The following is a 27,687-nucleotide window of genomic DNA, read 5'->3' on the forward strand; positions in this document are numbered from 1 at the left end:
GCTAGAGATGGAGAACCACTTTTCCACTTTCTCTTTCCTACCACTCCACCACTTATTCACATATGCCCAGATGGACTTAGGTTGCAATGCTGAGAATATTTATTTGTGTCTACACTCCACTCAAGAATCCACTGAAAGCCAACCTTTATACCGAGCAAATGAAACAATGAAGTATCCACATGACAATCAGGTCCAAGACAAAGAAGGCAAAACTGGTCTACATCAGGTGACTTTATTAAGAAGTAATTATTTGATACAAAATGTGACCAAGTACAATTTTGAGTATGAACATCAACAAAAACATATCTACTAAAAGGAGAAGCATTAGATTTAGCCTTCAAAGTCCAATAAAGGAAATCCAAATCGGGTGAATATTGATTCTACAGCAGACATCGCTGGCTAATGCCACTGAGTGCAATGCATCTAGATGTTCTCTCGCGCAAGCCTCACTGGCATGAAAGGGAGTTGTACAAAAGTAATAAGATTGTACACTAAGTGACTAAGGCAGATTCCGCATGGGCCAAAAACAGTGGTGTGAAAATGGTGTGAGAACCCTTTTACACTGTTTTCACACCATTTTCACCCCGCTGTTTTTGGCCCATGCAGAATCCGCCTAAGATAATGACTCCAAAGGATGAGCCAGAGATACAAAACCTACTAGGTTCCATCTGTACAGCACAGAAGGGCCCTAACACTGTCTCCCATATGACAGCATACAAAGCTATCCTATACCAAGTCAGACCAGTGGTCTACCTGGATTAGTACTGAATGTTCTGAGTGGCAGCACTTCTCCAAGGTCTCAGAGAGAAACCAGCTGTACCCAGCATCTTCCACCCAAGCTTCTTGAACAGAAGAGACTAAGAACTGAACCTGGGACGTTCTGTGAGAAAAATCAAGTCTTCAAGTGAGCCAAAGAAATAGGATAGAAAGTTACACCATGTGTTCATTCAACTGTATTTAATTTTTTTCAGCTAAGGAAAACTGGAACCTGAGCTGGAAAATTCACACATCATTTAGCTCTAACAAGATTGCAAAGACTCCCTTTCAAATGTCCCCAAAAGTGCAAATCAGAAATATTCATATGCTTGTAAAACTTGTGCTCAAAGCTTTCCTCTTAGATTTGTTTTTTTAAAATAGCAAATAGTTTTAAAAGTATGTCTTGTATACTAAAATGACCTACAAAAACTAAACTAGGTGGTCAACAAGACATTCAGCAATGGCCATCAGAACTTTGGACACTTTCTTGAACTGCTGCAAGCATTGCTTTAGTCTGTTTCTGTTTTGAACTTTTAGTTCAAATAATTCCAGAACTTTTATGTTACCATTTTAAACAAAATGATAGCTACTTGATACTCAGGAGCCAATTCATACTTGCATGGTGCTAGTGCCACAAGAAATGGGTGTTTGCTATGGCAAACATGGAAAATATGGAGATGGAAAGCAGACAGTGGCACAGCAAAGCACACAGTGTGTTCTGAGGGACAGAATATATTTGACATTGGGAATGAACCTCTCGATCTTCTGACATGAAATGTAGCTGCAAAAAGGAGCTGGGAGAGACCCCCCATGTGGATTGGGCCACAATGTTGGGAAGGTGTTTTCAGCAACAGTATATCCCCACATACCAGCCCCCCAGTACAAAATTCTCACTGGGCCTGCTTTAAGTTCTAAGGAGGGAGGAAGGGGAGAGACAGAAGGCAAGACAGCATAAGAGAAAAAGATAGGCACAATATGGTTACTAATCTTTTCCCCCAATGAGGCTTTAAAGAAGCCTGAGATGGATTTTAATTAATCCCACCTCCCTTTCTCAGCATTACAACTCAGGTTACTATTAGGAAGCACACAACTGTCTTTGCAGTTGTGTTACCGGCTAGGACAGGGGTAGGGAACCTGCGGCTCTCCAGATGTTCAGGAACTACAATTCCCATCAGCCTCTGTCAGCATGGCCAATTGGCCATGCTGGTAGAAACTGATGGGAACTATTGTAGTTCTTGAAGGGTATCTGGAGAGTCATGCAGGATTCCCTGCAAACTTAGGGGATCTGATCACCAATGTTACAAATACCAAATCACCCATTTCTTACTTCAATGGCCCTTTCTACAAGCACAAATAAAATATCTTGCAGACATTAAAAAAAACCATTTTGGCTTGACAGCGCAGACAAAAAAAAAGCATTTGCAAAGCTTTCAAAAGAAATGGTTTCCTTTCCCGCCGCCCATGCCACTTCGCCTACTTACATCACCACGGCTCATGCCTGCCACTTTTCTGCCACTTTCTCCATCCAGCCCGCCATATGTTCCATTTGTTTCCCACAGAGGTTTTCTCTGCTAGCAGGTTTATCTGCTTGTTATTTCTGTTTAGACCCATGACTGAAAGTAATGAGAAGACATGGCCTCTGTGGAGGACAGGTATACCTACTGCTTCTTAATGGGAGATAGTTGAGCCCTCGAAGTGGCTGTGATTCTTATATCGTGTTGTTGACACCTCCCTCAAAACAAAACAAAATTAAAAACGACATGTACGGGGGATTGCCAGGGAAAACTAACTTTATTCATGGACTTTATAATGGAAATAGCAAACGGACAAGCTGCCAGCAGAGGAAACCTCCAAGGGTTCACCAAATGGCAGGCGGGATGGAGTATCTCTGCAGCAGCAAAAATAAAAATAAGAGCTTTAAAATTATTGGGCAGGAAAAATAATGTTTCCTGCTCTCCACCCTCCACACAGCAAGGAGGAAACAACTTGCCCCATCTTGGCAAAAAATAATTGCTAGTTTAGCGATTTTTGAAAAAAACCAAGTTGGGAGGAAAAAAACCCCTGAAGATGTCTTGGGGGAGAAAACTGTGCAGAGTTCCTCTCCTAAACGCTTTATAACATCCTCGAGAGGTTATATTAGTGCTGTGCCAAAAGGACCAATGTTTACTGCAGCAATTGCCCATATGCCTGTTAGAGCACAAAGTGTAAAACAGTTCCCAGAAGCTACATTTTCTTTCAGTTCTCTTTACTGCTTCCTTTATATTGTACACATTTCTTTTATAACATATACAGTTTTGTTGAAACAAAGGTTATTTGGAACTAGGCTATTACATATGAGCTTTTTAACTTTACCAACACTGTTATTTGCCCACAGGTTATGTAAGACATTGAATGACTGAATAAATAGAAAAATATTAATGAAGAACAGAGTAAGAACTTATGCAGAAGTAACCTCATTCTTTAGTTTTTTAGATCACAGTTGACAGAGGCCTTATGCTGTCACACAATGGAAAATTTATGGTTATCACAATTTATCCAGAGAAAAGTAGTAGTAACTGACATCAGAACAGTGTGGAACTATTAAACTGCCAAGAAAGTATACATTTGGCTTTTTGTCTTAAAGATATGCAATCCAATCTGAGGTTGCAGGAGCTTCTTAAGGATACAAGGGTCTGTCCTGGTTCAATATTCTGTAAATCCAGTTCTTGAAGTTAAGAAGAAAATCAGCCAGATATTGGACTGGACAGATGACCATTTGTGCGCTACCAGGAATTAAGGCTCAAAAGGTAATGGAGACAAAGCAGAGGCAGGATAGAGACCACAATGAATATCTAAAATGGCAATGCAACTGAAACAACTTTTCTATTCATACATTTTAACATTATAGAAGATTGAGACCTGGTCTACAGAGGAGGCAAACTGTGATAGAATCGCAAAGTGGCATAATGAATTGGACCAGCTCAAGGTGCAAGTGAACAATACTGTGTTTAATACTCTCATGTTAAAAAAAAAAGCAGCAAGCCCCCCTGAAAATAAAAACCTACCTCATCAGGTAGAGAATGAGAAACCTGGAAATTCTATTCCCATGAAGGGAAGTAGCACCAGAAGTTATATAATCCTATCCTGAAAAGAAACCATTTTTATTAAAGAAGTTTTTGGAAAGCATTCCCATAATGCTTCAATGTAAATAAAGTCAGTGACACAGCTACAAGGAGGAGAGGGTGCGCGTTATACTGGGCGCGTGCCTGGGGGGTGGAAAAATTGTCCCCCGCTCCACCCACTTTCCTTTGATGTGTGTCTGTGCAGGGGGCAGGGGAGGCGCTCGGGCACCATATTGCCCCAGGCGCTATTTTCTACTCCTACGCCCCTGAATAAAGTACATTGGTATAATAATGGGGAGTGATTACACCCCTGTAGATCGGTACAATCATCACTTAAGGTTCTGTTCTCCACAAAAGTTACCTTATCAAGCAATTTTAGCCCATAAATGACTGGTTACAACCCCTAGTTCTTTATTTTCTCTCATGAACCCCTCCTCCCCCACCCCAGTCTTAGTCAATGAATTATTCAAGTACAGCTACAGTACTGTTTTGAATATACCCCTTTGGCAAAGTCTTCCCATTTCAAAAATATTTCCATTGCCAAAGATCCCACAGATGAGTTAGCTGCAATAGAAATAAGCCAAACTAAACATACTAATACAAAAATATTTTCTTTTAAAAATTGCAGCCTTATTTTCTTTATGATTTATTTCAAAGAGACATTGATAAATTTTGGTATTTTGAATTTTGTGCTTCAATCATTTATAATCCTTAATGCTTTTTCCTCTTTTTAAAAATTTCTTAGGGTAGGATTGTAAAAAATTTTAAAACACACACACACCTCACACTAACACTGGACCATCTCAAAATACAAATATCATCTGATTTTACAAAAAGTATTAATACAAAGGCAACATTCAAAAGAGCTGAAAAATTATAAAGAACATATAAAGCCTGTAACAAAACAAAGGAGAGAAGGAGAGAGATGTTAGTTTTCTCTTCCTCCAAAACTGAATTGAGATATTTGGTTCTTCTTTACCAGTTGTCTAGAAAATCAAATCCCGTCTTCAAGATAACATTACTTGTATTGTTCTGCAAAGAGACAAGTTTTAGACAAGGTAAATTATTGAAGGCATAGAAACACTAACCAGAGAGAGACAGACAGCTGAATCCAACAAAATTACAAATCAGTACATATATCACCCCAAAGAATTACTGCAAGACATATTTACCACAGGGTGAACCTGTCCCAGACAACTAATGGCAGAATGATCATGCCCCTGTACAAAATATCTGAGAGACTTTCCAGGTATATTAGGCCTTTGCAGTGTTCCTTTCTTTCCCATCTTTCTTCTAAATTTAGTTTTTAACATGAATAGCTATACTCAATGTTTTTGTCATCAAGTCACAGCTGACTTATGGCAACCCCTTGTAGGACCTTCTGAGGTGGTTTGCCATTTCCTGCCTACACATCAAAACCTTGGTTTTCCTTCAAGGTCTTCCATCCAAATACTTGTCAGGGCCAACCCTGCTTCTGAGTTCAGATAAGACTGGGTTATCCAGGTCAGGGTAGCCACACTCATACTTACCTTGAAAATAAAACTGGATTAAGAAATTCTTCCTAGCTATAAACCTGTCAAGATGATCCACTGCAGGGATCCTAGGGAGGGCACAATATATTCCTGGGTACAAAAATACACTGAGTGCCAGATGTGGCTCTTCTCAGGAATCTACACATATAATCAATGGGACAACCAAGAATTTAACTCTGATGAAAACCAGCATACAATGTTGAATACAGAGGAAACTATTTTTCTTTATGTTCATAACACATTTTCTTATTACATTAATATCTCATGGACTATCCAGATGGCTTACAGAGGCACTGATCAGACTCAGGGCCCAAAAGTAAGAATTCTTAACAGTTGGATTCACAAAGCAGAGACTTTTTAAAAATAAATAAGAGTCTATTTGTGCTCAGAACAACACCCTTGGGAAGGGGGCCCTCCGGCTTTCCACCAAAGTAATTTTCCTGCACTGTAACAGTACAGGGTATTGACCCTTATTGGGAAATAACTTCTCGTCCAGTGCTGGAAAATTGGCTTGGCAGGAAAGAAGAAGCCGTTCCTTTTCCTCTAGTGGTGTAACAGGCCCAAATAGGACCACTTTCATTTTTTAAAAGCCCTCTTTGTCAGTTGCTGTGTGGTTGTAGGGAACCCAGACCTTCCTCTTTAAACACAAATACCTCTTGTTTGGCACTCAGACTTGGTTAGATTCAGCAAGGTTGAAGTATCAGAAGCTTTCCAGCCATACTTTCCACCATATTCCCACTGGTTACCAAGATATATGGATCATACCACTCACTGCCAAGCTGCCCGCAACTGCAGCATGCAGGCACCCCAAGAGGACTGAATGGCAGCAATTTGCTCACATGGTGGCCTGGCTTTTGATATAATGAGGCCAGGAAGGACAAAATTCTGAGTTTTGGAAAAAGATTCTGTGCCCAGTGGCCTACTGGAATTTTTTCTTGCAACAGGCATTCAGATATTCATTTAAATGCCTGTTGCAAATAAAAATTTCCTGAGTTTTTTCAAAACTCAGAAGTTTGTTTGTATATTGCAGTTTATACATTGCACATCATTTACACATATAGTGTAATCACATATTGATTACAGGATAATCACCCTATATATTAAAAATACCCTCTACAGAAACTGATGGCTCATTAGCATGAATGCAATGGCCAAAGTTATTCATTGATCTCCAAATCAATTGAAAAGGAACTCGGCTAGGGTTTAGCATTCCACAGAACACCTAATCCTCTTGCAGGGGCACAGGGATTGCACATCAATTACATATTAGGCAAGGAATAAAATATTGGCCTTTACCTGACCAAGTTCCTGCAAGTCCGAAAACAAACCGCTATCAGGCTCTTTACTTTTTGTCCCAGGAGATGGCAGTTTTTCCACTGGTTCAGGGAGGGCCTGAGTGGAACTAACTGAGGGCTGGCCAGGTTGAGGTTTCTCCCATTCCACAGATGTAGTAGCAAGCGAGGGAGCAATCGGTTTTTCGGGCTTCATAATGTTAGGCTTCTCTGCTTTAGATGCTTCCTTTGGCCCAGATTCTTGCCTGTAATATGGCTGGAGGGTCTTCTCTCCTTTCTCCATGGATTTGATCTGACTAGGGGTCAGAGAACAAAATTTGGACTGCTCCCCTTCAAACTTGGAGCGCTCAGCATTTATTTTCCAGAAGGAGGCCTCGTCCTCTTTCCTGGCTGGTATAAACCCATCTGAGATTATTGTTTTACCACCTTGCGAAGGTTTGGGGATCTGGGGGCCTGGAGCTGTTTTGACAGACTGTTTCTGTTCGTTCTGTGAAGACACTCCGCTCAGTTCTTGCATCGACAGAGAAGCAATACTGAACTCCATTTGACTCTGTTGGGGATTAAGAGCAAAACAACTTCAAAATTCACAATACAGGCAAAGTAATTAGCATATATCAAAAGAAGAGGGCTGTAGGATTTCCCGGGATAGCTAATGAAGAGGGCACACATCATGGACTGTGCCAAGGCCACTGGCAACTAAGGCATGTGGTATAACTGCTGTCGGAAGAGCTATACATTTGGCACACAATTTTGATGCTTCAGTATAAAGAATATCTGGATCTAGGAAAAGGGAATTTTAAAACCCACATAAATTGTGCAGTGTATGTAGATTTGCAGAGCAATTATTTCTTTGGGGCATCACACATTCTGCTAGTCTTCAGGGAAAAAGCTGAAATACAGGTAATACAGGTTTAGGTTAAATTGGAGTGGAAGATCCTACATGTTTCACTAAGTTTCAAGAATTACCTAATTACTGAAGGTACACAGCATCAATTCACAAGAAAATTATAAGGCAACATGAAACAAACAAACAAACAATGTTTTCTTAGATGGGTAACTTTCTTGCACCACCAAGCTACTCTGGCTCTTCCTTCTGCTAGGGGAGAATGACCATTGGGTACTTACCGTGAATGGTCCTTCTCTGAGCTAAGGAGGACATCTTGTGGGTGTTTCTCACCATCCAATTGGAGAGGCAGGAAATGAACTTTTTTCTCCTTCCTGGTTGTGATGAGATGACCCCTCTTTTCTCAGTTTGGGAATCCCTAAAGCAGTCTTAAACTAATCAAGAACAATAACAACTAATCCAACTTGCAGTAACTAAAAAGAACTAAAAAATGTGCTGATTCCAGCTAGAATTTCAAAGTTTTGAGATTGATATGTGTGACGGATTAGGCTTTAACAGGGTTAATTTTTCAAAGGTGCTGTTCAGCCAGAGCAAGAGCACCAAGTGTTAGCCAGAGCGCCACCTGACTGGCTGGCTGAAATGCAATAGCCAGGACCCCCAGACAGGGTGTGATGGCTAATATAAAAAGCAGGAAAAGCCTGTCAGAAAGACAGATAAGGTGAATTCAGAGATCTAAAAGCATCTTGAGAGCTCGTATGAAACGCAAATTGTGTCAGTCCTCAGATTCAGTCAGGGGACATTGTGTCTGAGGGCAGAGAGAGCCAGAGACAAAGGGAGAAACGGCTAAGAGGGCTTGATTTCTCAAAGAGATAGACTGAGAGGAAAGAGCCTTGTTTCCACAAAAGGCTAGGAGGCCCGGTGATGGATAAAAACAAGAGGGAAACTGATCTCATGGGAATGCTCCTAAAATCACACAGAAGGCTTGGCTATCGCCTTCCAGATATGGAACCAGAGAGTTTCTGAGGGCGTTTAGCTTAACTGGCAGAGTTAAGAGTGGGTGTGGTGAAACCCCTGAGCTTAATCTGTCCCAAGCCAGTGTGAGACCCTTTGGAGTTTAAGGGTGGGAGTTTTAGGAAAGTGTTCAGACCAGTGTTGAAAAGGCTCACCCAAAACTGAGACAACTGTGCATGTGTGTGAAACTATAAGTGAAGTAATCTGTGAAACTGAAACAGCCATCTTTAAGTGAAACAAAATCTTGAAACTGAAACAGCTATTTAAATGAACCTGCATTTGCTCTGTAACCTCTAAGAAATATCTTCCTACAGAAACCACTAATGCTTAAGTACCTCTCTGTAGCAACAACCTGATTCCTTCTTGACCATAGGAGAGGAGGTCAGCTCTGATTTCTAGAGTGCAGACCCAGATTGACTTTTGCACCAAGGGCAAGACCGGCTCCTCTAAGGTATCTGTTCCAAAGGAGTACAGGTCTGGTGGTATAGGGTAGGGACTCCAATGCTGTGCTCCAATGCTTCAGGAAAAGACATGGTCACCCTGCTACTGCTACTGCAGGATCTTACGGTTGGCTTCCAGGTACTCAGAATTCTGGTGTTCAAGTGAGGGTGAGTCATTCTTTTTTTTGTCTGCGTATGCGAGTTTTAGGCCGCACTTTTTCTGCCAGCTCTGCTGCCAGACAAGTTCGGCTGCCCTTGGATTTGACCATGCTATTAACAGCCCAGGAGGGCATGTTCCTCGGGTCTGGGTCCGGCTTGGCTGTTAGAGGGGTTTGACAGTTGTCCTCATCATGTCTGAAACCCTGCATGCTTGGATGCCCACTTGGAGTGTCTTCCAAGCTGATTAAATGAGCAGTTGACTCCTGCTCTTCTTGCCCAAAGGGAAGAAGAGAAGGTGTGGCCATTATAGCAGTTTGCAAATAATCCTCGGGAAAAAAGAGTCATCTTTGGAGCCCTACATGCTCGGACGCCAAGTCAGAATGCCCTACGAGTTTGATTAAATAAAGAACTCTGGACTCCCACGCTTCTTGCCCAAGGGGGAGGGGGGGAGGGAAAAGAAGGGAATCAGTGGGAATAGAAATAGAAAGTAGGAGTGTGATAGAGATCAAAATTATTGAGATTAGTAATAAGGCAATAAAAATGCAAACAGAGCAAACAGACTATAAATCAAAACAAAAGATAAAGTAGACTACAGAATATAATTGGAGTAGCAAAGACAACTTAAGAGCTGCTCTCCCCTAGCTAGGCAGGAAAAGAATTGAGGGAAGACACAAGGAAGGAGAAAAAAGTTCATTTCTTGCCTCCCCAATTGAATGGTAACAAACACCCACAAGATGTCCTCCACTCACTGGGAGAATGACTTGGCAATTCAGGCCTCAAGCAAACCTGAGCATCAGGTCATATTCCATCATTTTCATAATAAGTGATGCATCATGGAGGCACTGCAATTCTGTTAATTCCAAGGTTGCAAAAGATTCATGTCACTGATATGCAAAATCTTAGGACCAAAGGAATTATTTTGGCATGCATTTCATTTCAACACAACATCTGCCAGTGTAATGGAGGTGCTAGGGAAGGGGTAGTGGAAGAAAGCCTTACAGGATTGGCTCCCTCCAGAAACACACATTCACAAAGAGCAGGAGGAAGATGTGCTAGCACATCAGCCCATCCTTGTCAGAAACCAGATTTATTAAAGGGATAGCACTTGCCTTATACAGCACTTGAAAAGATGACTGGGTGCAGAGGCCCTAGTTAGCCTTTCCCCACTGCTCAGATGTGCAAGGGAGAAAAGTGTGTGTGTGTGTGTGGGGGGGGGGGGGTTCCTGGAAAAGATGACTGCATCAGTGGTGTTTTTTGTTTTTTTTAAGGCTGCTGCTTTAAAAATGCTGCACTACTCTTGCTGCTACCAAGAGCAGGCTGGTGTGTGATGTGTCAAGCAGCCCAGAATGCAGGAAGTCTTGTTTATCCAGTTTCAAAGTGGCAAAACCCATGAGTTTACTTAGAACAGAGGAGCAGTGATCTTGGACTTGGTTCTCAGTGGAGCTCAACACCTGGTACAAGATATAGATGTTGTTGCCCAGTTAAGAAGTTACCACAATGATATTAGGTTCAGCATTCGTGGAAAGTTACCCTAATGTCCCAAAACTGTAACATCTGATTTCAAAAGGGGAAACTTTACAAAAATGAAGACTAGTGAGAAGGAAGATAAAAGGCAAACTCAAGAGTAAGTCCCACAGAAAACGTTTGGAAATTATTTAAAACCGCACTAACTGAAGCAAGGATATAATGCAATCCCAAGTTTAGAAAGGTACTGTCAAATCGAAAAGGGTGCTTGCATGGTTAATACCCAAGACAAGTCAGTCATAAAAGACAAAAAAGGCAAATTTTTTTCTTTAAAAATTGGAAGGCCTGCCTCAATAAACAGAACAGAGCACAGGGTCTGGCAGAAGAAGTTAATAAACAAAAACAGGAGCAGATTGTTACAAGCTTCAAGACAAACAATAAGAATGTCTTTAAATCTATCCAGAGCAGGAATTTGAGCAGAAACAGTATGTGTGTGTGGCCTCTGGAAGACACAGGAATAAAATAATTGCTAAAGAAAGATAGGGAGACGGCAGAGGATTCTCTTCTAGATGATGTAGTGATGGCAATAGGCATACATCTGGGCCTATAACATCTATCTAGACCTACCGTTCTCCCTGGGGGTGGAAGAATTTAATATTAGGCACCGGGCGCCACCTACACCTATGCCTATATTTATTTTACATTTAAATGCTAATGTTTAGCTAGTTTTCGCTGCTTTTATAAGTTTTAGCCTATTTATGATGTTTTAAAATTGTATTTATTATCTGCTGTACACCGCCCGGAGCCCCTCGGGGATGGGGCGGTCTAGAAGCCCAAAGTATAAATAAACAAATAAAAATACATGGCATTGAAAAAGGATTAGACATATTAATGGTGGATATGTCTACTAGTGGCTAGTGGCCATGGTGAGTAAAGGGAACCTTTGCACATTCAGAGGCAGTAAACCTATGAGCACCGAGGGCAAGAGGCAACATTGGGGGAAGCCTCTATGCTTTTTTGTTGGCCCTCCAGGGTAAATATCTGGTCACTATGTGAGACAGGATACTGAACTAGATGGACCAGTGGTCTGATGCATCAGGGCTCTTCTTAAGAAGTAAAGCAGATAAGTGCTTGATTTGCTTGTCCTGCTCCCAGTTGGTGATAGAGAGAGGAGGGATGATGGAGCAGGAAATTAAACTGTGTACTTCCTGTCAAGTCATCTCTTCTTCCATCCAGCAGCCAACAGAGGTGAAGTACAAACAAGTCAAGCACTTCTGTTTTATTTCCTACCCTAGCTTGAGAATAAGCGTTTTTCTTCCACATGCAGTGCCTCAGTGGTGGAGATGGCGGGTGGGTTGGGGGGCTGAGAAGAAAGAGTAAGCCAACAACAAAGAAAGAAAATAAATCTAGGGAAGGGAGTAAAACAGTACACTCTCCCCTTGGATCGCTTCTGAGTTTGTGCTTTATTCCTTCTTTCCACCCATTTAGGCTTCTTCTGGGGTGTGTATATATGTCTTCCCCTGCCCCATCAGAGCCAAGCCATTCTGCATATCACATGCAAGGAGGTGATCTGCCCATATTTTGAGGGAAGACCGAAAACTCCGCCCACAGTGTTGGGCTCCCATAATCCCACTGGGTGCAGAGGCCCTAGTTGGCCTTTCCTCCACTGCTCAGATGTGCAGGGGAGAAAAGTGTATGTGTGTGTGTGTGGGGGGGGGGGGGGGGTTCCTCCTAATGGACTGAAAGCTTTGGCCAGAAAACCAAATTAGAGATAGGCCACCAATATTACATTACTTATCCTGAATTGTAATGAAATGGTTCTGCTTTTCATCAAAATATTTGTTTCTATTAATAATACAATCTCTTCTTGTCACACATTCTATACATTTTTATAATATTATCTGAACACTGTACAGTCAATACATAGCTGCAGCCACAGGAGTAATTTTAGACTAATCTTTGTGATGCAAGCTGCTTTTATCTCTTCCACATTCCTTCCAAAGATACTTTTGAATGCCACAGCCAAGGTCAGTTATCATAGACACCATATTGTAGATTTGGGAAGGGTGGGGGCAGGGGCGGGGAGAGCTGACTGAGATGAGACAGGCTGTTTTAAGACTACTGAGTGGGTACATAAGGGAGGGACAATTCAAACTGGGATCAATCTCTCGCCTGAGAAATGGCCATTTGCACTCAGGCTAAAAAAAAACCCCTCACAAAAGATGCATCATGGGTGCCCCAGAGAGGCCGGCTGCTGGCTTTGCATATGGCTCAGTCTGTGCTGCCCAAAGCTATCATGGTGGCAAAGGGAGCTAGAAGAATGCAAAAATTCCAAGGCTGTCCTCATCTCAATGCATCAAAGTCACCAAGTCTGTACTAAAAATGGAAAAGACCGCAAGAACCGCAGAGTTATTTTTATGTCTTATTCACTCATGGAGAATGTGCAGTATTTCATTAAATACATCGCATGTACAGCCAGAACAAGCTGTTTGTCTTGGCAACTTCTGAACAAAACAAAAAAGAACAAAACTCGTAAGATGCTGAGATAAAACTTTTAGAGCCAGTTTGTCAAATATAAATATATAAAACATAAGCTGATATGTCAAGAAGCCAAAGACCAGCTTACTTCAGTGATAGAAAATGAGAACCCGCGGCAGACTGAATTGATTGAGAACACTACGTTCTAAACTATTACACAACCACTGAGGTATGAGCAAAGTAAACACAAAGTCAGCACAGAATCCTCCATTTATTTATTTAAAAAAAGATCCCTAAAAATACATCTTTCTGAAGACAAATCAAGATGCTGCCTCTTCAGGCCAAACTAAGAGAACAAAGAAGCACTGAAAACAAAGCTTCCTGTTTCTTTGGTCACTTCCATGCTGGTGTTTAGGCCCAGCTTAAATGCAAATGTGCAGGTTTTTGGCCAGCTTCCTGACAGTGGCATGGAGCATTCATGCACTCTCCAGGTTTTTCTATAACCTTCGCATTACAAAAATGCAAACAATACAAATTACACTTCACATACAAAACTACAAAAATGCCAGCAATGAAAAATCAATAATACAATGAATGCTGTGCAATTGTTAACATAGCAAGCGTTGTAAATCCAACACAGCAGTCCAACTAGTCTCAAAAATCCATAGTAATTTTGTCACTGAGTAACATCAGACACTGTGTGGTTGTCTGACATGAAGTATAGTCTGAATGAAGAGAAGATAAGTACCCTGGCCTTGCACAAGTTTCATTGAATACTTGGTCACTACTCCTTTTCTGTCCTTAAATTATGGATCTTAATAGTTTTCTATCCTTTTCTTATGTTAATTCTGCACAGTGATCCAAATGCTACTTCTGTGAAGACAAACTAGTTTGATCCCCTCTAATCTGAAGCACCACCTACCTCCTCAATCTGCTGTATAAGTAGACCAGGCTTAATTGCTGTCCAGGTTACCAGGGTCTGGCTTGCAGGGATAACTGCTTCATACATGTGGCTGCAGCCCAGTTTAAACAAGATACTGTGTGGCTGCAGAGGCCCACAAGCAAGTTATTTTGCCTCACAAGCACCATAATTAAATCACATTTTAGCTTCGGCATAATGATTTGTTGCTGGGCTTGAATTATACAATTAGTTGTCAAAAATTCCTGGGTACACAATAAGGACATTGCTGGCAGTATACTAACACACCACAGCTAGCAGCCCAGCCTAATCCTATGACCCCACCCAATCAATACCTAGTTTTGCTGGAGGAAGAAGAAGAGTTGAATTTATATCCCCCCCTTTCTCTCTTATAGGAGACTCAAAGGGGCTTACAAACTCCTTCCCCTTTCCCCCTCACAACAAACACCCTGTGAGGTCGGTGGGGCTGAGAGAGCTCAGAAGAACTGTGACTAGCCCAAGGTCACCCAACTGGCGTGTGTTGGGAGTGTACAGGCTAATCTGAATTCCCCAGGTAAGCCTCCATGGATCAGGCGGCAGAACAGGCAGTGATATAGGTATAATTTTTATGGGGTGGATTGGGGGGGCTCAGGGGGCAGGGTCATGCCCCCACCCACCACTGGGGGCATGGCCACACCTCCCCAAGGCCCGCCTCCACCAGGAGACAGGGCTCTTAACCGAGCCCCCTCACCTGGGAGGCAGAGAGGCAGTCCTGGTCTCCGCCTTTCACCCACCACCCCCCCTGCCCCTCGATCTTTAGCAGGCGGCGATATTGTTCAAAAGGAAATGAAGTATCCCTAGCTACATTAGGGGACAAGCTGATCTCAGAAGAACGATTAAGACTTTATACGAAACAATTTCTCCTCCCACAAAGAGGGAAAAGAACTCAGCTTTGGGTACTTGTTAGCACAAGTCCACCTTTTCATTGAATGATCATCAGTATTTGTTCAAAGCAATTTATGTTGGTTAATTCTGTATCTTAAAAGAACCCTGCAAGATATGCAGGGTTAATTTGCGTATGACCAAAGATGTGTTTGTGAATTATGAACCTTTCCGATGCACGTGGCCTGATCAGGTTCAAGTCACTGGTCTTCCTCTGATGCTGTTTACTGAAACTGAAACAGCTCAGAGGAACTGCTCTTTGACACACTGGAGAATTTACATGTATGGAAGGCTAAACAAGATGTCTTCCAATGGGGAAAAAGGAAGGAGGGGAGAATGTATAAGCCATTTTGGGTCCTTACTAGGGACCAATGAAGTTTTATGTAAACAAACAGCAAGTCCCTAGGCCTATTTCAGATCACAAAGACAGCATGGAGGAGAAGAGCCTTAAACACCTGCTCCCCATGTGTCACCACAATCCAGATCTGGCCCACATGCACCTGGGAGAAATGGAACTTGCCTTTTAATATGCAACTTGCCCCAGAGTGTCAGGACCAAGAATGACCTATGCTTGCCTAGACCAGCTGGCATGCGAGTTCATGGTTCATGACACACAGCCACCAGGTGATTGCAGCTCACACCTCACTGTGGAGGAACATGAGGTGAGGCAAGTTTTGAGGGCTGTGAATCCAAGGAAGGCTGCTGGACCGGATGGTATTCCCGGTCGGGTGTTAAAGGAATGCGCTAACCAACTGGCTGGTGTTTTTACTGGGATCTTTAATCGATCTTTATCCCAGTCCACCATTCCATCTTGTTTGAAAGCTTCCACCATTGTTCCACTACCAAAGAGATTTCCTGCTGACAATCTTCAGGATTATAGACCAGTGGCACTCACCCCCATCATCATGAAGTGTTTTGAAAAACTGGTCCATAGGCATATTAGTTCTTGCCTTCCAGATACATTTGATAAACATCGAGTTAAGCATATCGGACTAATAGATCTGGAGGGCATAGCCATTGCCATTAGCCTCCCACACAGCTTTGGCAGCATCTGGAACAGCAGGGGAATTATAATGCGAATGCTCTTTGCGGACTTTAGTTCCGCGGTTAAGCCTAATCTACTAAACCACAAAGACTGGTGACAAAACTTGTGGATCTTGGACTCTCACATTCAATCTGTTTTGTGGATTAGGGACTTGCTTCTTGTCTGGGCGTTCCCAGAGGGTTAGACTGGGAAATCGGGGTTTCCCTCAGTTCTTACTCTAAATATGGGAGCATACAGGGCTGTGTGTTGAGCCACTTTACTGTTCACCAACTGTATACATATGATTGTACTCCCTGTCTATCATTAGTAACACCATTATCAAATTTGCCTGATGACACAACGGTTGAGGTGGGAGGGCTCATCTCTGGAGGGATGAGTCTGCCCTATACTCGGAATAAAGTGGACCGACTGCTCTTTCCATGGTGCAGGGGAAAATAACCTGGTTCTTAACACTAACAAGACAAAGGAGCTCATAGTGGACTATAGAAGGAATAGCTCAGAAATTCAGCCCTTGACTATAAAATGGAGATCAAAGTGGAAGCCGGGTGGCTAGTTTTAAATTCCTGGAAACGTTATGATTAAAGAGGATTTTGACCTGGGGGGGGGTACAGACTACCCTTGGTTGGTTAAAGAAAAGCCCAGCAAAGACTGTACTTTCTGAGACTTTAAGGAAGCAACAACTAAGATGGAAGAACTTCTGGTGTCCTTTTACCGCTGTGCTATAGGAAGTGTGTCCTAACCTACTGCATCTGTGTATGGTTTCTCCAGTTGCACAGTGGCGAATAGGAAGAAGCTCCAAAGGGTGATCAATGCTACTGCACAAAGTTATCGGCTGCCCTTCTCCCCTCCTTGGAAGAAATCTATAATGCCCGAAGTCTAAATAAAGCCCCAAAAGGTATTCTAAGGGACCCGTCTCATGCATCACACTCTCTTTTTAAACGGCTACCATCTGGCAGACGATACAGGGCCCTCAGAACTAGGACAAAGAGGCTTAGAGACAGCTTCTACTCTAGAGCTGTGGCTATGCTAAACTCCGCTGCTTCATATTGATGTATTTGGGGCTATGTAGGGATGGGTGGAGGATGATGATGTATGAGTCTGAAATTGCATGAGTCTGAAATTGTATGAGTCTGAAATTGTGTGCATCGAGGAATGCTGCTGTAAATTTCGTTGTGCGTGCACAATGACAATAAAATGCTTATGCTTATGCTTATGTTGAGGTGAAATTCGAATCAGTGTCATGCAGTGTTGAATAAGTGTCATGAAATTCGAATCATAGCCTTTTCCCTGCACTAGTTGAAATTGCAAGAGGTACACCACACATTTTTCTCAAACTGGCTAACTAGCTGTACTTCTGACAGAGTCTATCTTGGTCACACAAGGCACAATGGCACAAGAAACTGTTGACCAAGATTAAGAGCTGGAGCCTCTCGGCATTGCCAGTACAGTATAGTAAACAGTTGTGCTTAGTTACCCCATACAATATTACCACTTTGGAACTGACAGGAAGGAGTTGCTCTCTACTGTGAATCCTTTTTTTGTAAATTGCAGTAGCGATGTAATCCAGCTTCAGTAAAAATGGAGCGGAAACCTACTTCTGTCAATTATACTCATTAAAAATCCCAAGGTGAAACCACAACAAGGACAAATAAAATTGATTTGCAAAATTACCGTGGTTTCCCAGGAGAAAGGAGCTGAGTGTTCATCTTGCCAGGTTATATCCTGAAATGAAACAGAAATTATGCATAAGTTAGCCTGCATACTTCTGAACACAAAAACATTCAGACCATGTAACTAAGATTCAGTATGGAAAAGAAGAACTCTCAGACCACTTCAAAAAATGAATCCACTGAAATCCCAAAACAAACATGAGTTTTATATATTCACCTTCAGAATAAAATTATATTAACAGACAGTTTTCTGTATCGCTCGATAACACTTTGTACACTTACTGTGCAAACCAAATGGGGGACAGAAAAGGATTCAGAACAGGCAGGACCCCAACACCAGTGTAAATGCCACCTAATGCTAGTGAAAGTGGCATCCATGTCACTGCAGGGCCAGTTACGCCACTGCCATCCAAAACTCTGTGCCAGCGCTCCTATGGTGCAGAAGCCCCAAACAGTTTGATTGGGGAGGGGGGATTCTGGGGGCTGGAACTGACATTAGTCAGCTTCCAGAGGACTTCCAGCCCAGGAATGTCCCCTTTGATTGTGCAGACTTAACTCCACCAAAAAGGCAGGCACAGACAACTGAGCTGCATAGCGGATTTACAGGGCAGCTCGGGATTTTTTGTATGTGTTTCTGTGCTTGCTGCAATGCCTGAAACCTCTTTGGAGGCAATACAGCTGAGCCACAGCAATGCCACCCCAGCCACAGTGCAATTATCTGCCCCCTTTGGATTGTGCTGTTAATGTTGTGTGGGACTTCTGTCTGCATAAGGATATTAAAAGTTGCTGCATTCCAGCTTCAAAGATTCCTTTTAAAATCTGCTGAATTAATAGGTAAAATATGATTTAAATAATGGCTTTCTACATAAAGACTCATTCTTGCCGGTATAACCTTGATACGGTATAATCTTGATACAAACAGATGGCAGTTTCATTTTTAGAGTAATAACTATGTGGATTAGTTTTACAGTTATCAAACATTATTGAATTGTTATACTATAGAAATACAATTATGAAATTACTGCAAAGTGAACTATCTCCCGTTTCATTCAGGCCACTAGGCCTTGCATTTCTTTGCTGCAGTGTTTGCATTTTGCACATATGCCTGCCTTACCCATAGGTAGAGGAATCTCATTAAAATATTCCCAGACTGGGTCTCTTTTATGCCCTGCTGCTATAATAGATTTTCTTCTCCAGGGAGTGAATAATGATAAACCTCAGACTATACATACATAGATCCCAAAACTTGTGGAGAATTCTACTCTAAAGGTTTCACTTTCATTTTTACTGCTTGACTGTCCCTTCTCTCACTTAGCTCCTTGTGCAGATCTAGTACACTACACACAATCTTCTATTCATTGATCTTCTTGAAACTTGCCACTTAAAAGGTAAGGGGTTGATTCAAAAATGTAAGGGGTTGATTCAATGTAAACAGATTTGCAAAAGAACAATGGGATAAATCTGAATCAAGATGACTTACTTGTACCCATTTAGGAAGACAGCAAAACTGAAGCTTCGGCATCTCATCAGGGAGAGGGAATTTTGAAGCTGAAGGGCAGCTACAGAAATTGCATATCTGATCACCTCTGAAATTTCACTTAATTCACCTGAAGCATGGCTGCCTTATCCACACACTGTTGGATGCTGTTGCATCACTGTATTGTAACAATTATGTGCAACGGGTTTTCCTGTGTGGCTATAGTGTAACAGTAGTGCAATATTCAGTAATGTATAGGCTGTTCATTTACTGGTAAAAATAGATCTCTGCGATGGTGGCTTTTCAGGAATCAGGAAAACAGAACAGCCTTGTTTTAAATACTCTGACAAACATTTAAGAAGTTTTGAATGAATGCTTTTGGTTGTTTATGTAATCAAAATAGATCTTTTGCTTTCAACTTGTAAGAAACAAAGTGCTTCTCCTAAGTGGACTGAGGCCTGCTGCAATATTTAAGGAGATGAGTCTTTCGCTGCCGGTTTCTGAACAGTTAACTCATGACAAAAGTGCCATCCACAAACAAGAATCCAGTGACGCTGACCTTGGCAGCCAGCTGTAAAACATCAGATACACAAAAGTATGCATCTGACTACAATAGACTTTGAAGCCCCATTTTAGAAAAAGGCAACAACGATCAAAATTAAAACTGGCTGAGACAGTAGCATCTTTCTTTCCTGCCAGTGAATGACATCGCAGAGATCTGACTGTCAGCTCCGAATAACAGCCCTGTTGCCCAAATTAATACAAAAGATCTCTCTGTTGGCCTCTAAAGATTTCTGACAGAGCTGCTCTATTACATAATGGGCACTTTAGGAAAGTTTTGAAACTCTGTATACCAGCCCCTTTTATTGCTGGCTATGAAGCTGCAGCACACATGCGTAATCATACCCACATAGAGGTCACTACACACAAGTAGGGGAGGAAATCTGTAGCTATCAGCATGCATGGCAATTGAACAAGCACTCAATGTTAGTCACTGGGAAACTAAAATTTGTATTGAGTAACCCGGCCTATTAGCTGGTGTTTCTTGAACAGCAGTCACACAACAAACAGCTTTTGAGATTGCACTGATTTCCCAAAACCCTCTGTCATGCAGCCTGTGGGGGTGCTGCAGCTCAAAGAAGAATGGCCATGCTCAAGTCCACTGGCAGTTCTTCATACAGAGCCTATTCCCCAGCCCTTTTCAACCCAAAATGCTGTTGATGTGTTTGTATCTGTGTGCAAATTTGCCTTGCACTTTCCCACTAAGGTCAGGACTCAGCAGAACAGGGTCTGATCCACATGAATTATTTCAGTTTCCCAAGTGGAAATGAAGCCCAATCACAAGACCCGCTGTAACACCAATCAGTGTTCAGAATGTACTTTGGCACCCTTCCAGCTTTGCTACATACCGGGAAGAACACTGGGGTTTTTCCAATTGATGTATAAATCCAGATGTTTTTCCCCCAACAGCTTTGAAGCAAATAGCCATCAACTGTTTAAAGTCCAAAGCTAAGCACACTTCTGTGTCACTCCAGTAAACTGCTTTTTCCACACCCTAATTTTTCCTGGCTCAGCAGAAGAGGAAAACTTGACAAACATTTTGAGAAGGTCTCTTAAAAACATCAGAATTTGGACTATTCTAATATTATGCAGCCAGGCTTCCCCAAAGAAGAATAGAAAGGACTGCCAGATTCCTAGAGACAAATATAAATGTTTCCTCAAACCTAATTTTAGAAATAACTTCTTACCATCTGTTGCTAAACACATGAACGGTTAGCATACTCTTTTTATAAATTGTGTTAGTTTCTCCTTGAACTTATAGACTAATTGAGTTATTTTCTTTTGTTCCATTGGTATTTTTTAGGCATGCTGCTTTTCTTTTCTTCAATATTTGCTGTAATTCACACTATGAAACACCTGCCACACAACAAGTGTAACGGGCTCTGTAATTCTGTAATAGACAATCATTATACTGTTCTGTTAGATCCATAGTTAATTTAACCCATGGACATTTGTCTGTTAGGCTCATTCCGCACATGCAGAATAATGCACTTTCAAACTGCTTTCAGTGCTCTTTGAAGATGTGCGGAATGCAAAATCCACTTGCAAACAGTTGTGAAAGTGGTTTGAAAACGCATTATTTTGCGTGTGCAGAAGGGGCCTTAGATAGGTACCCTACTAAAAGCAAACCCATAAATCTCACAGAAAATCTGTGACTGGACCACCCTTCAATGAAACTGTTTGGTGGTCTGAATTTATTAGGGTCTAAATTGGGAGGGGGCCCTGACACTAAAGGAAGGGAGCGTTTAAACCCTCCACCCCCCAAACTTCCTCAGTAGACATTCTCCCCTCCCAAGCTGCCATGGGGGAGAGAAAGAGAGAGATACAACATCAGTAACCATAAGTTTTTAACACTACGATTGGGTGAGCCATGACATTTTTCAGTGAGAAATCAGTAGAAACAGATAAAGTTCGCTGAAAGACAGCTTGCACACCACATACAACTTTAGCCTGCAAAAAAAACTGCAGAGGCTAACGGATGTTTTGTAGAGGCCCAACAGGCAGGTCAGTATCCTACATTACTTTTGTTTGCTCCACAATTTCCCCCAGAATCCTCTGCAATATGCTAGGTACTGTGAAAGTTAGTCAGAAATTCATCGCCTGACAAGTCTCTATAGAAAGGGTTTTATGAAGGAAAGTGTGACAATCACTGTGATGAAAAACTGAATATTTCAGTTGTTTGTTCTGAGAAACTAGGCATACATACGAGTGTTCTTTCTTACACACACAAGCTAGTCCCTTTTCTTTCGCCCAAAGGTAAAGGAAGTGGGATACTTGATCTCTGAGTGTCGTTCTCACCCATTTCACAGCCAATTTTCGCAGCATTTTCAACTATCTGCTGTGGCTCTCAGGGTAATAATAAGTAATTGACTAGCTGGCATTGTGGCTATACCCAGCACTGTAACAGATCTTCACTATGTACCTCCAACCTCCAGCAAATCTGCAGAGCTGGAAAGTTCTCTATCCGTTTCCAATAAAACTAGCATCTGAAGTGGATCTGAGGTTGGACTGCCGTTGTCATATTCAGACGCCATTTTGCGATAGCCGTATTCGGCATTTTACTGACTTATTGCAGCAAATGAGGAAGTGTCCTGTGGCACCCTAAAAGCTACATGAATTATGCAACAGTTTACCTACAAGGCAGGTACCGTGCATACAGTCGGAGATACAGTGGAAGGAAAGAACAGAGACTTAATGAAGTGGAACTCCATTATAAGGCAGTGGCAAAGATAACAGAGCTGAAAAATATTTAGGACCAGTTCTTCACAGCTACATTTGCCCTGCAGACATTTCTGCTCCCTCGCCGCCATGTACCACCATACAAGCAGCGATATGACATAAATGTGATTATTTGTGCTGGGAGGGCTAAATATACCCCTCTTCGAGATATGGCAACAGCAACATATGGCGCTGCTCACTCAATCTCGCCAGGTGCCTATCACCACACTTCATACCAAAGAAAGTACCATGAACACCAGCATGTGCGGGACGGGAGAAGGCAGCAGTGGGACAGGAGATTGAGAGCACAAATGTATAAATCTGGAAGAACCGGGTTTGATTCCCCGCTCTCCGCACCTGTTGCGGCGGAGACTTCTCGCGAGGAAATTCAAGTTGTTTTGTGCACTGCAACACATGCCGGCTGGGTGACCGCGGGCTGGTCGCAAACTGCCAGGAACTCTCTCATTACCTCACGGGGTGTTTGTTGTACAGGAGGAAGGGCAAGGAGATTGTCAGACGTCTTTTGGAATTATGCAGGAGAGAAAGGGGGATATAAATCCAAACTACTACTCCTTCTCCCTCTTCTTCATGGATGTTGCAGTTAACTGTATCGATCTCATGCAATCCACTTTTTCTGTTCTGTTCTTAGGGAGAAGCTACAAGTGCAGTCCTAAATACTTACTGAATTAGGTAGCAAACACCCATAAAGAACCTGTGGCAATGGCAGCCAGCTCCCCGGGCTGCTTCAACTGTTCCTATTATGACCTCACTCAAAGCCTCTTTTTTTACAGTGGAGCAACAATTTCTTTCTTGAGTCTTGACAGTGCTTATTCCCAGTGGTAGCTACGACTGGCATGCAAAAAAGATTTTCACAGAAAAGGTAAATGTGCTTCATCAACACTTTTTTTTAAAGGGACAACTATTATTTATTTAAACAATAATCTTCAACTACTGAAACGATTGCTAAGGAGTCCCAGTAGGTTTCCGCTTCGCCAGAAGTAAAACACTGCTTTAAAGCTCAAAAGATCAAGTCTGAGGTCTGAAGCCGTTCCCTGCTCTTCACCAGGTATCTGAATTTCAACAGCGAGGAATTCTAAGACCCAAACTTTCCAGGACATAACCCAAATTCTCTGTTCTGAAAGTCGGGTGTTAGCCTTTATTAATACCCCGGATAGTGAGAGAGACACTTACAAACTTAGTGGTCAGAGAACTGCGGGCATTGTACCTGCTTACACTCTACTCTCTGCTTACTATAGACTCCAGCGAAAGCATTGGCACTGAGAACCAGTTCCAAGGACAAGCTGGACATTCCACAGGTATATATAGTCCACTTGCTTTACTACCACCAGATCTTCTGAAGATGCCAGCCACAGATGCAGGAGAAACGTCAGGAGAAAATGCTACTGGAACACGGCCATAAAGCCCAGAAACCCCACAACACCCGGACAAGCTTTTTATCTGCATCCTGCCTCAAAGTTAACACAACCCTTTTCCTATACCGCCTGATACTCCAACTGCATTTGTCCCCCAATTGAGCATCCACTCAAGTCTTGCAAGATTAGATGGAAGAGGAATACGCCCCCGAGCATGTGCAAAGAGCCACCTGACCCCCCCCCCCCCTTTACCTCGTCCCCGAAGTGCACCTCCTTCTGGCCGGTGTTGAGGCGGAGGTTCGGGTAGCAGGCGGGAGGCGGGGGGGCCCGGGCGGCTCCCCGATGCGCGGCGTACCGAGCCTGGACGTGTGGCTCCACCAGGGTCTTGTCGACGATCTCGTCCTGCTGGCTGGGCGGCAGCCGGTCCCACTCGGGCCCGTAGCGCTGGCGGATGCGCTCCTTCTCCGCCATGATCTTGCGCGCCATGGGGTTCAGCGACGAGAAGTAGGTGAAGCGCTTGCGCTCCCGCTCGTCCAGCGGCCGGTTGCCGTTCAGGGAAGCCATGCGGGAGGCCGCGATCGCCGCCGCCATGGAAGCCATCGCAGCCCGGGCCTTGGCAGGCTCCGAGTCCGGGTTCCGAGGCGAAGCCTCCCGCTTGCTCTGGTGCTGCAAACGCAGCCTCACCCCCGCCTCCGCCTCCCTTCAGGCGTCCGCTCCTCCTCCGGCCCGGGATCCGCCTCCCTCCTCCTCCTCCTTCCTGCCGGCGCCACCCTCCTCCCCTGAGCCCATCAAGAGGAATCAGTGGGTCCAGTTTACGCGTGCCGGCTATTGGCGACTGAACTTCTGGTTAAAATTGCACGCGCGATTGTGGTCGATTCCACCCGCTGTCCTTCTGGTATCGTTTACTCCACCACCCCTTGGTCTGGATCAGACCCGTAGCCTGAAGATTTTTTTTTTAATCAGGGGGGCAAATGAGTTTATGGGGGGGGGGGGGGGGTCTCCAGTGGTGGGATTCAGCAGGTTTGCACCACTTCGACAGAACCAGTTGTTAAAATGGTGCTTGTAAACAATCAGTTGTTAAATTATTTGAATCCCACCACTGGGGGTATCCATCACTATTTGCTATATTTATAGTCTCATTTTCTATTTGAGACTTATGGTGGATTGCAGGGTATGAAGCAATGTAATCAAATAGCATGAAAGATCTCTAAAGCAATACAACAGGGCTAGGGTTACAAGCATTCAAAAAGTGCAAAAGAGTACCAGACTTGCTATGTCAAGCAATGCAAAAAATGGAATCACAAAAAATGAAAACAATGCTGTAAGATCATGATGGAATAGCATACTCTGTGGCATAGACGGCAGTGCTGTTCTCTGATAGCTTTCCCCCAAAATCTTCCCCAAACAACTATTTTACATAGTTTGCAGAATTAAAGAAGTCCGAGAGCCTTTTTTCAAGTTATTGACACCTGAAACTGCAAATACAACCTTCTTTTAACCATACATTTTCAGCAAACAGAAAACTGTCACTCAAAAAAGAACGCATATCATACCATCTGTAGCTAACTGTTCAGCATTCTTATTTTGTTTTGGGGTAAACAAGCTGAAGTTTTGATTTTCTGTACCTAAATCTGGACAACAAATTGATTTAGTTGTCTAAAACTCTTGGTTTCTGCTATAGTTCTGTACTTAAAATTTAGCTATTTTGGGGTTATAATTGAGAACCTGTCCATTTGCTTAGAGGATTAAGTAATTATACTGATTCCAAATGAGACTCGCAATATTCAAGTCACAGTTATAAAAACTTTTAAAAATGATTTACAAATTGAGTACAAAACTAAACCATTAAACTTCTAACGGTGCCATCCAACAAAGATCAACAACTGCACATAGGCATGCATTTTCTGTGGAACAGCCTTTCTGAGGATGTCAGGAAAGCTCTTACATTTTGTGTCATTCTGCAAACTTATGTAAAGCAGAATTGTTCAAAAGAAGAAGAAGAGTTTGGATTTTTATCCCCCCTTTCTCTCCTGCAGGAGACTCAAAGGGGCTTACAATCTCTTTGCCCTTCCCCCCTCACAACAAACACCCTGTGAGGTAGGTGGGGGTGAGAGAGCTCCGAGAAGCTGTGACTAGCCCAAGGTCACCCAGCTGGCATGTGTGGGAGTGTACAGGCTAATCTGAATTCCTCAGATAAGCCTCCACAGCTCAGGTGGCAGAGTGGGGAATCAAACCCGGTTCCTCCAGATTAGATACACGAGCTCTTAACCTCCTATACCACTGCTGCTCCAAAAAAGGGTATTTTTATAAAGACAATAGATCTACATGATGATGGAATAATTCAGGAAGGAGCTTTTATAAAATCAGTAGGACTATGGATTTCATACTGTATGTACTATCTGTTTGCTATATACATTATCCTGCTCTTACTTCATTGCTTTATACCTTTGTAATACCATTTTCTGCACTGAGATAGTTTGTGCAATGATTTTTACTCCTTCAAATTGCTATAATCCTAGTCTTATTGCCTTGTTTATTAGATATCTCATCTGATGATTGCATTGATTTACACTGGGTAATCTGTTTTGAGTCTCATTGAGAAAGGTGGACTATAAAGAAAATAAATAAATAAAATGCAAAGGAACAGGCTTTCTTTTCTAAGTGATCATCATGTATACAACAAGGAACAATGGCATGATCTCTGACCTGCTTTCCTAGCTACTTTCAGTCTTCAGAACAAAAACCACAACCCTCCGCTGTGAATAAGATTTCTGTGGGGTAACATAAATTGGCAAAATATTTGTGCTCACTTACCTCTGGGCCTAAGTGCCTTATTATCTGTCTCCTGTCAAAAATAGTTTCCCCAGCGATAAGAGTTCTTCAGGACAATTGTGGAACATTTTTCTGTTCTCTGTGTATTTTTCTTTGCTTTGTTCTGGCGCAACATGATTTTTATCCCTTCATTACTTAATCTCTCTCTCTACTCCAACATAATTTTACTTCACTGCTTGCATGCTTTAAAAATCAGGACTCTTCAGCCTTGCCAACTACTCATTCTGTTTTAGCCAATTGCTTAGAGAATTCACACTTGGAAAGATTTATAGCAGGAGTCACACCTTTTTGCTTCAATTTTTTCCTTTTCCCTTTACATAGAGATTTTGAAAGTCTTGTAACAAATTTCACACCAATCCTTAGTATTGATTGGAGGGGCATGACAAATGATTGTTGGAGCACTGCCCTCTTTTGCCCCATGGTAGCTACTAACCTAATGGGGGGGCAAACAATAAGAATAATAATAATAATTATTATTATTATTACTACTACTGCTGCTGCTGCTGCTGCTGCTGCTGCTGCTGTATTAATATTAGTTTGATTTGGCATACTGCCCTATCCCCAAAGGGCTCTGGGCGGTGAGTACAGTGGTGGGCAGCCCAGCATTATTTATTTTCTTTACTATTTATTTCTGCTTTATTATTTTATTTTATCAGTTTTGTACTTGGTTTTGTACTTTTATCAGTTTTGTACGTGGTGCCTCGTGGTGCCACTGGAACAATCTAGAACTGAACACACTTAAAACCGTAGAAATGGTGGTAGATTTCAGGAGAAACCCTCCCATCCTACCTCCTCTCACAATACTAGACAACACAGTATCAATAGTAGAGACCTTTAAATTTCCTGGAGCTCCACATCATATCTCATGACCTGAAAATGGTCACCTAATATCAAAAATGTCATCAAAAAAGCACAACAAAGAATGTTCTTTCTGCACCAACTCAGGAAGCTCAAACTGCCCAAGGAGCTGCTGATACAGTTCTACAGAGGAATCATTGAGTCTGTCATCTGCACCTCTATAACTGTGTGGTTTGGTTCTGCAACCCAACAAGATCGACACAGACTTCAGAGAATAATCAGAACTGCAGAAAAAA

The 27,687-nt window shown here is 42.5% G+C and overlaps 1 protein-coding gene across 1 annotated transcript; it reads right to left on the minus strand.

Annotated features, from left to right (window-relative positions):
- Positions 1-213: 213 nt before the first annotated feature.
- On the minus strand, positions 214-24,469 carry LG01H1orf198 (linkage group 01 C1orf198 homolog). Its single transcript, XM_048486502.1, has 5 exons — positions 24,014-24,469; positions 17,634-17,684; positions 6,686-7,231; positions 2,033-4,889; positions 214-1,870 (listed from the first exon to the last, which is right to left on the minus strand). Exons 1-4 carry the CDS (start codon positions 24,359-24,361, stop codon positions 4,833-4,835), a joined length of 1,002 nt encoding a protein of 333 aa, XP_048342459.1. The 5' UTR covers positions 24,362-24,469; the 3' UTR covers positions 214-1,870; positions 2,033-4,832.
- Between the last annotated feature and the right edge of the window lie 3,218 nt (positions 24,470-27,687).

This window comes from Sphaerodactylus townsendi, linkage group LG01 (genome assembly GCF_021028975.2).
Source record: "Sphaerodactylus townsendi isolate TG3544 linkage group LG01, MPM_Stown_v2.3, whole genome shotgun sequence".
In the NCBI taxonomy this organism is placed as follows: Eukaryota; Metazoa; Chordata; class Lepidosauria; order Squamata; family Sphaerodactylidae; genus Sphaerodactylus; species Sphaerodactylus townsendi.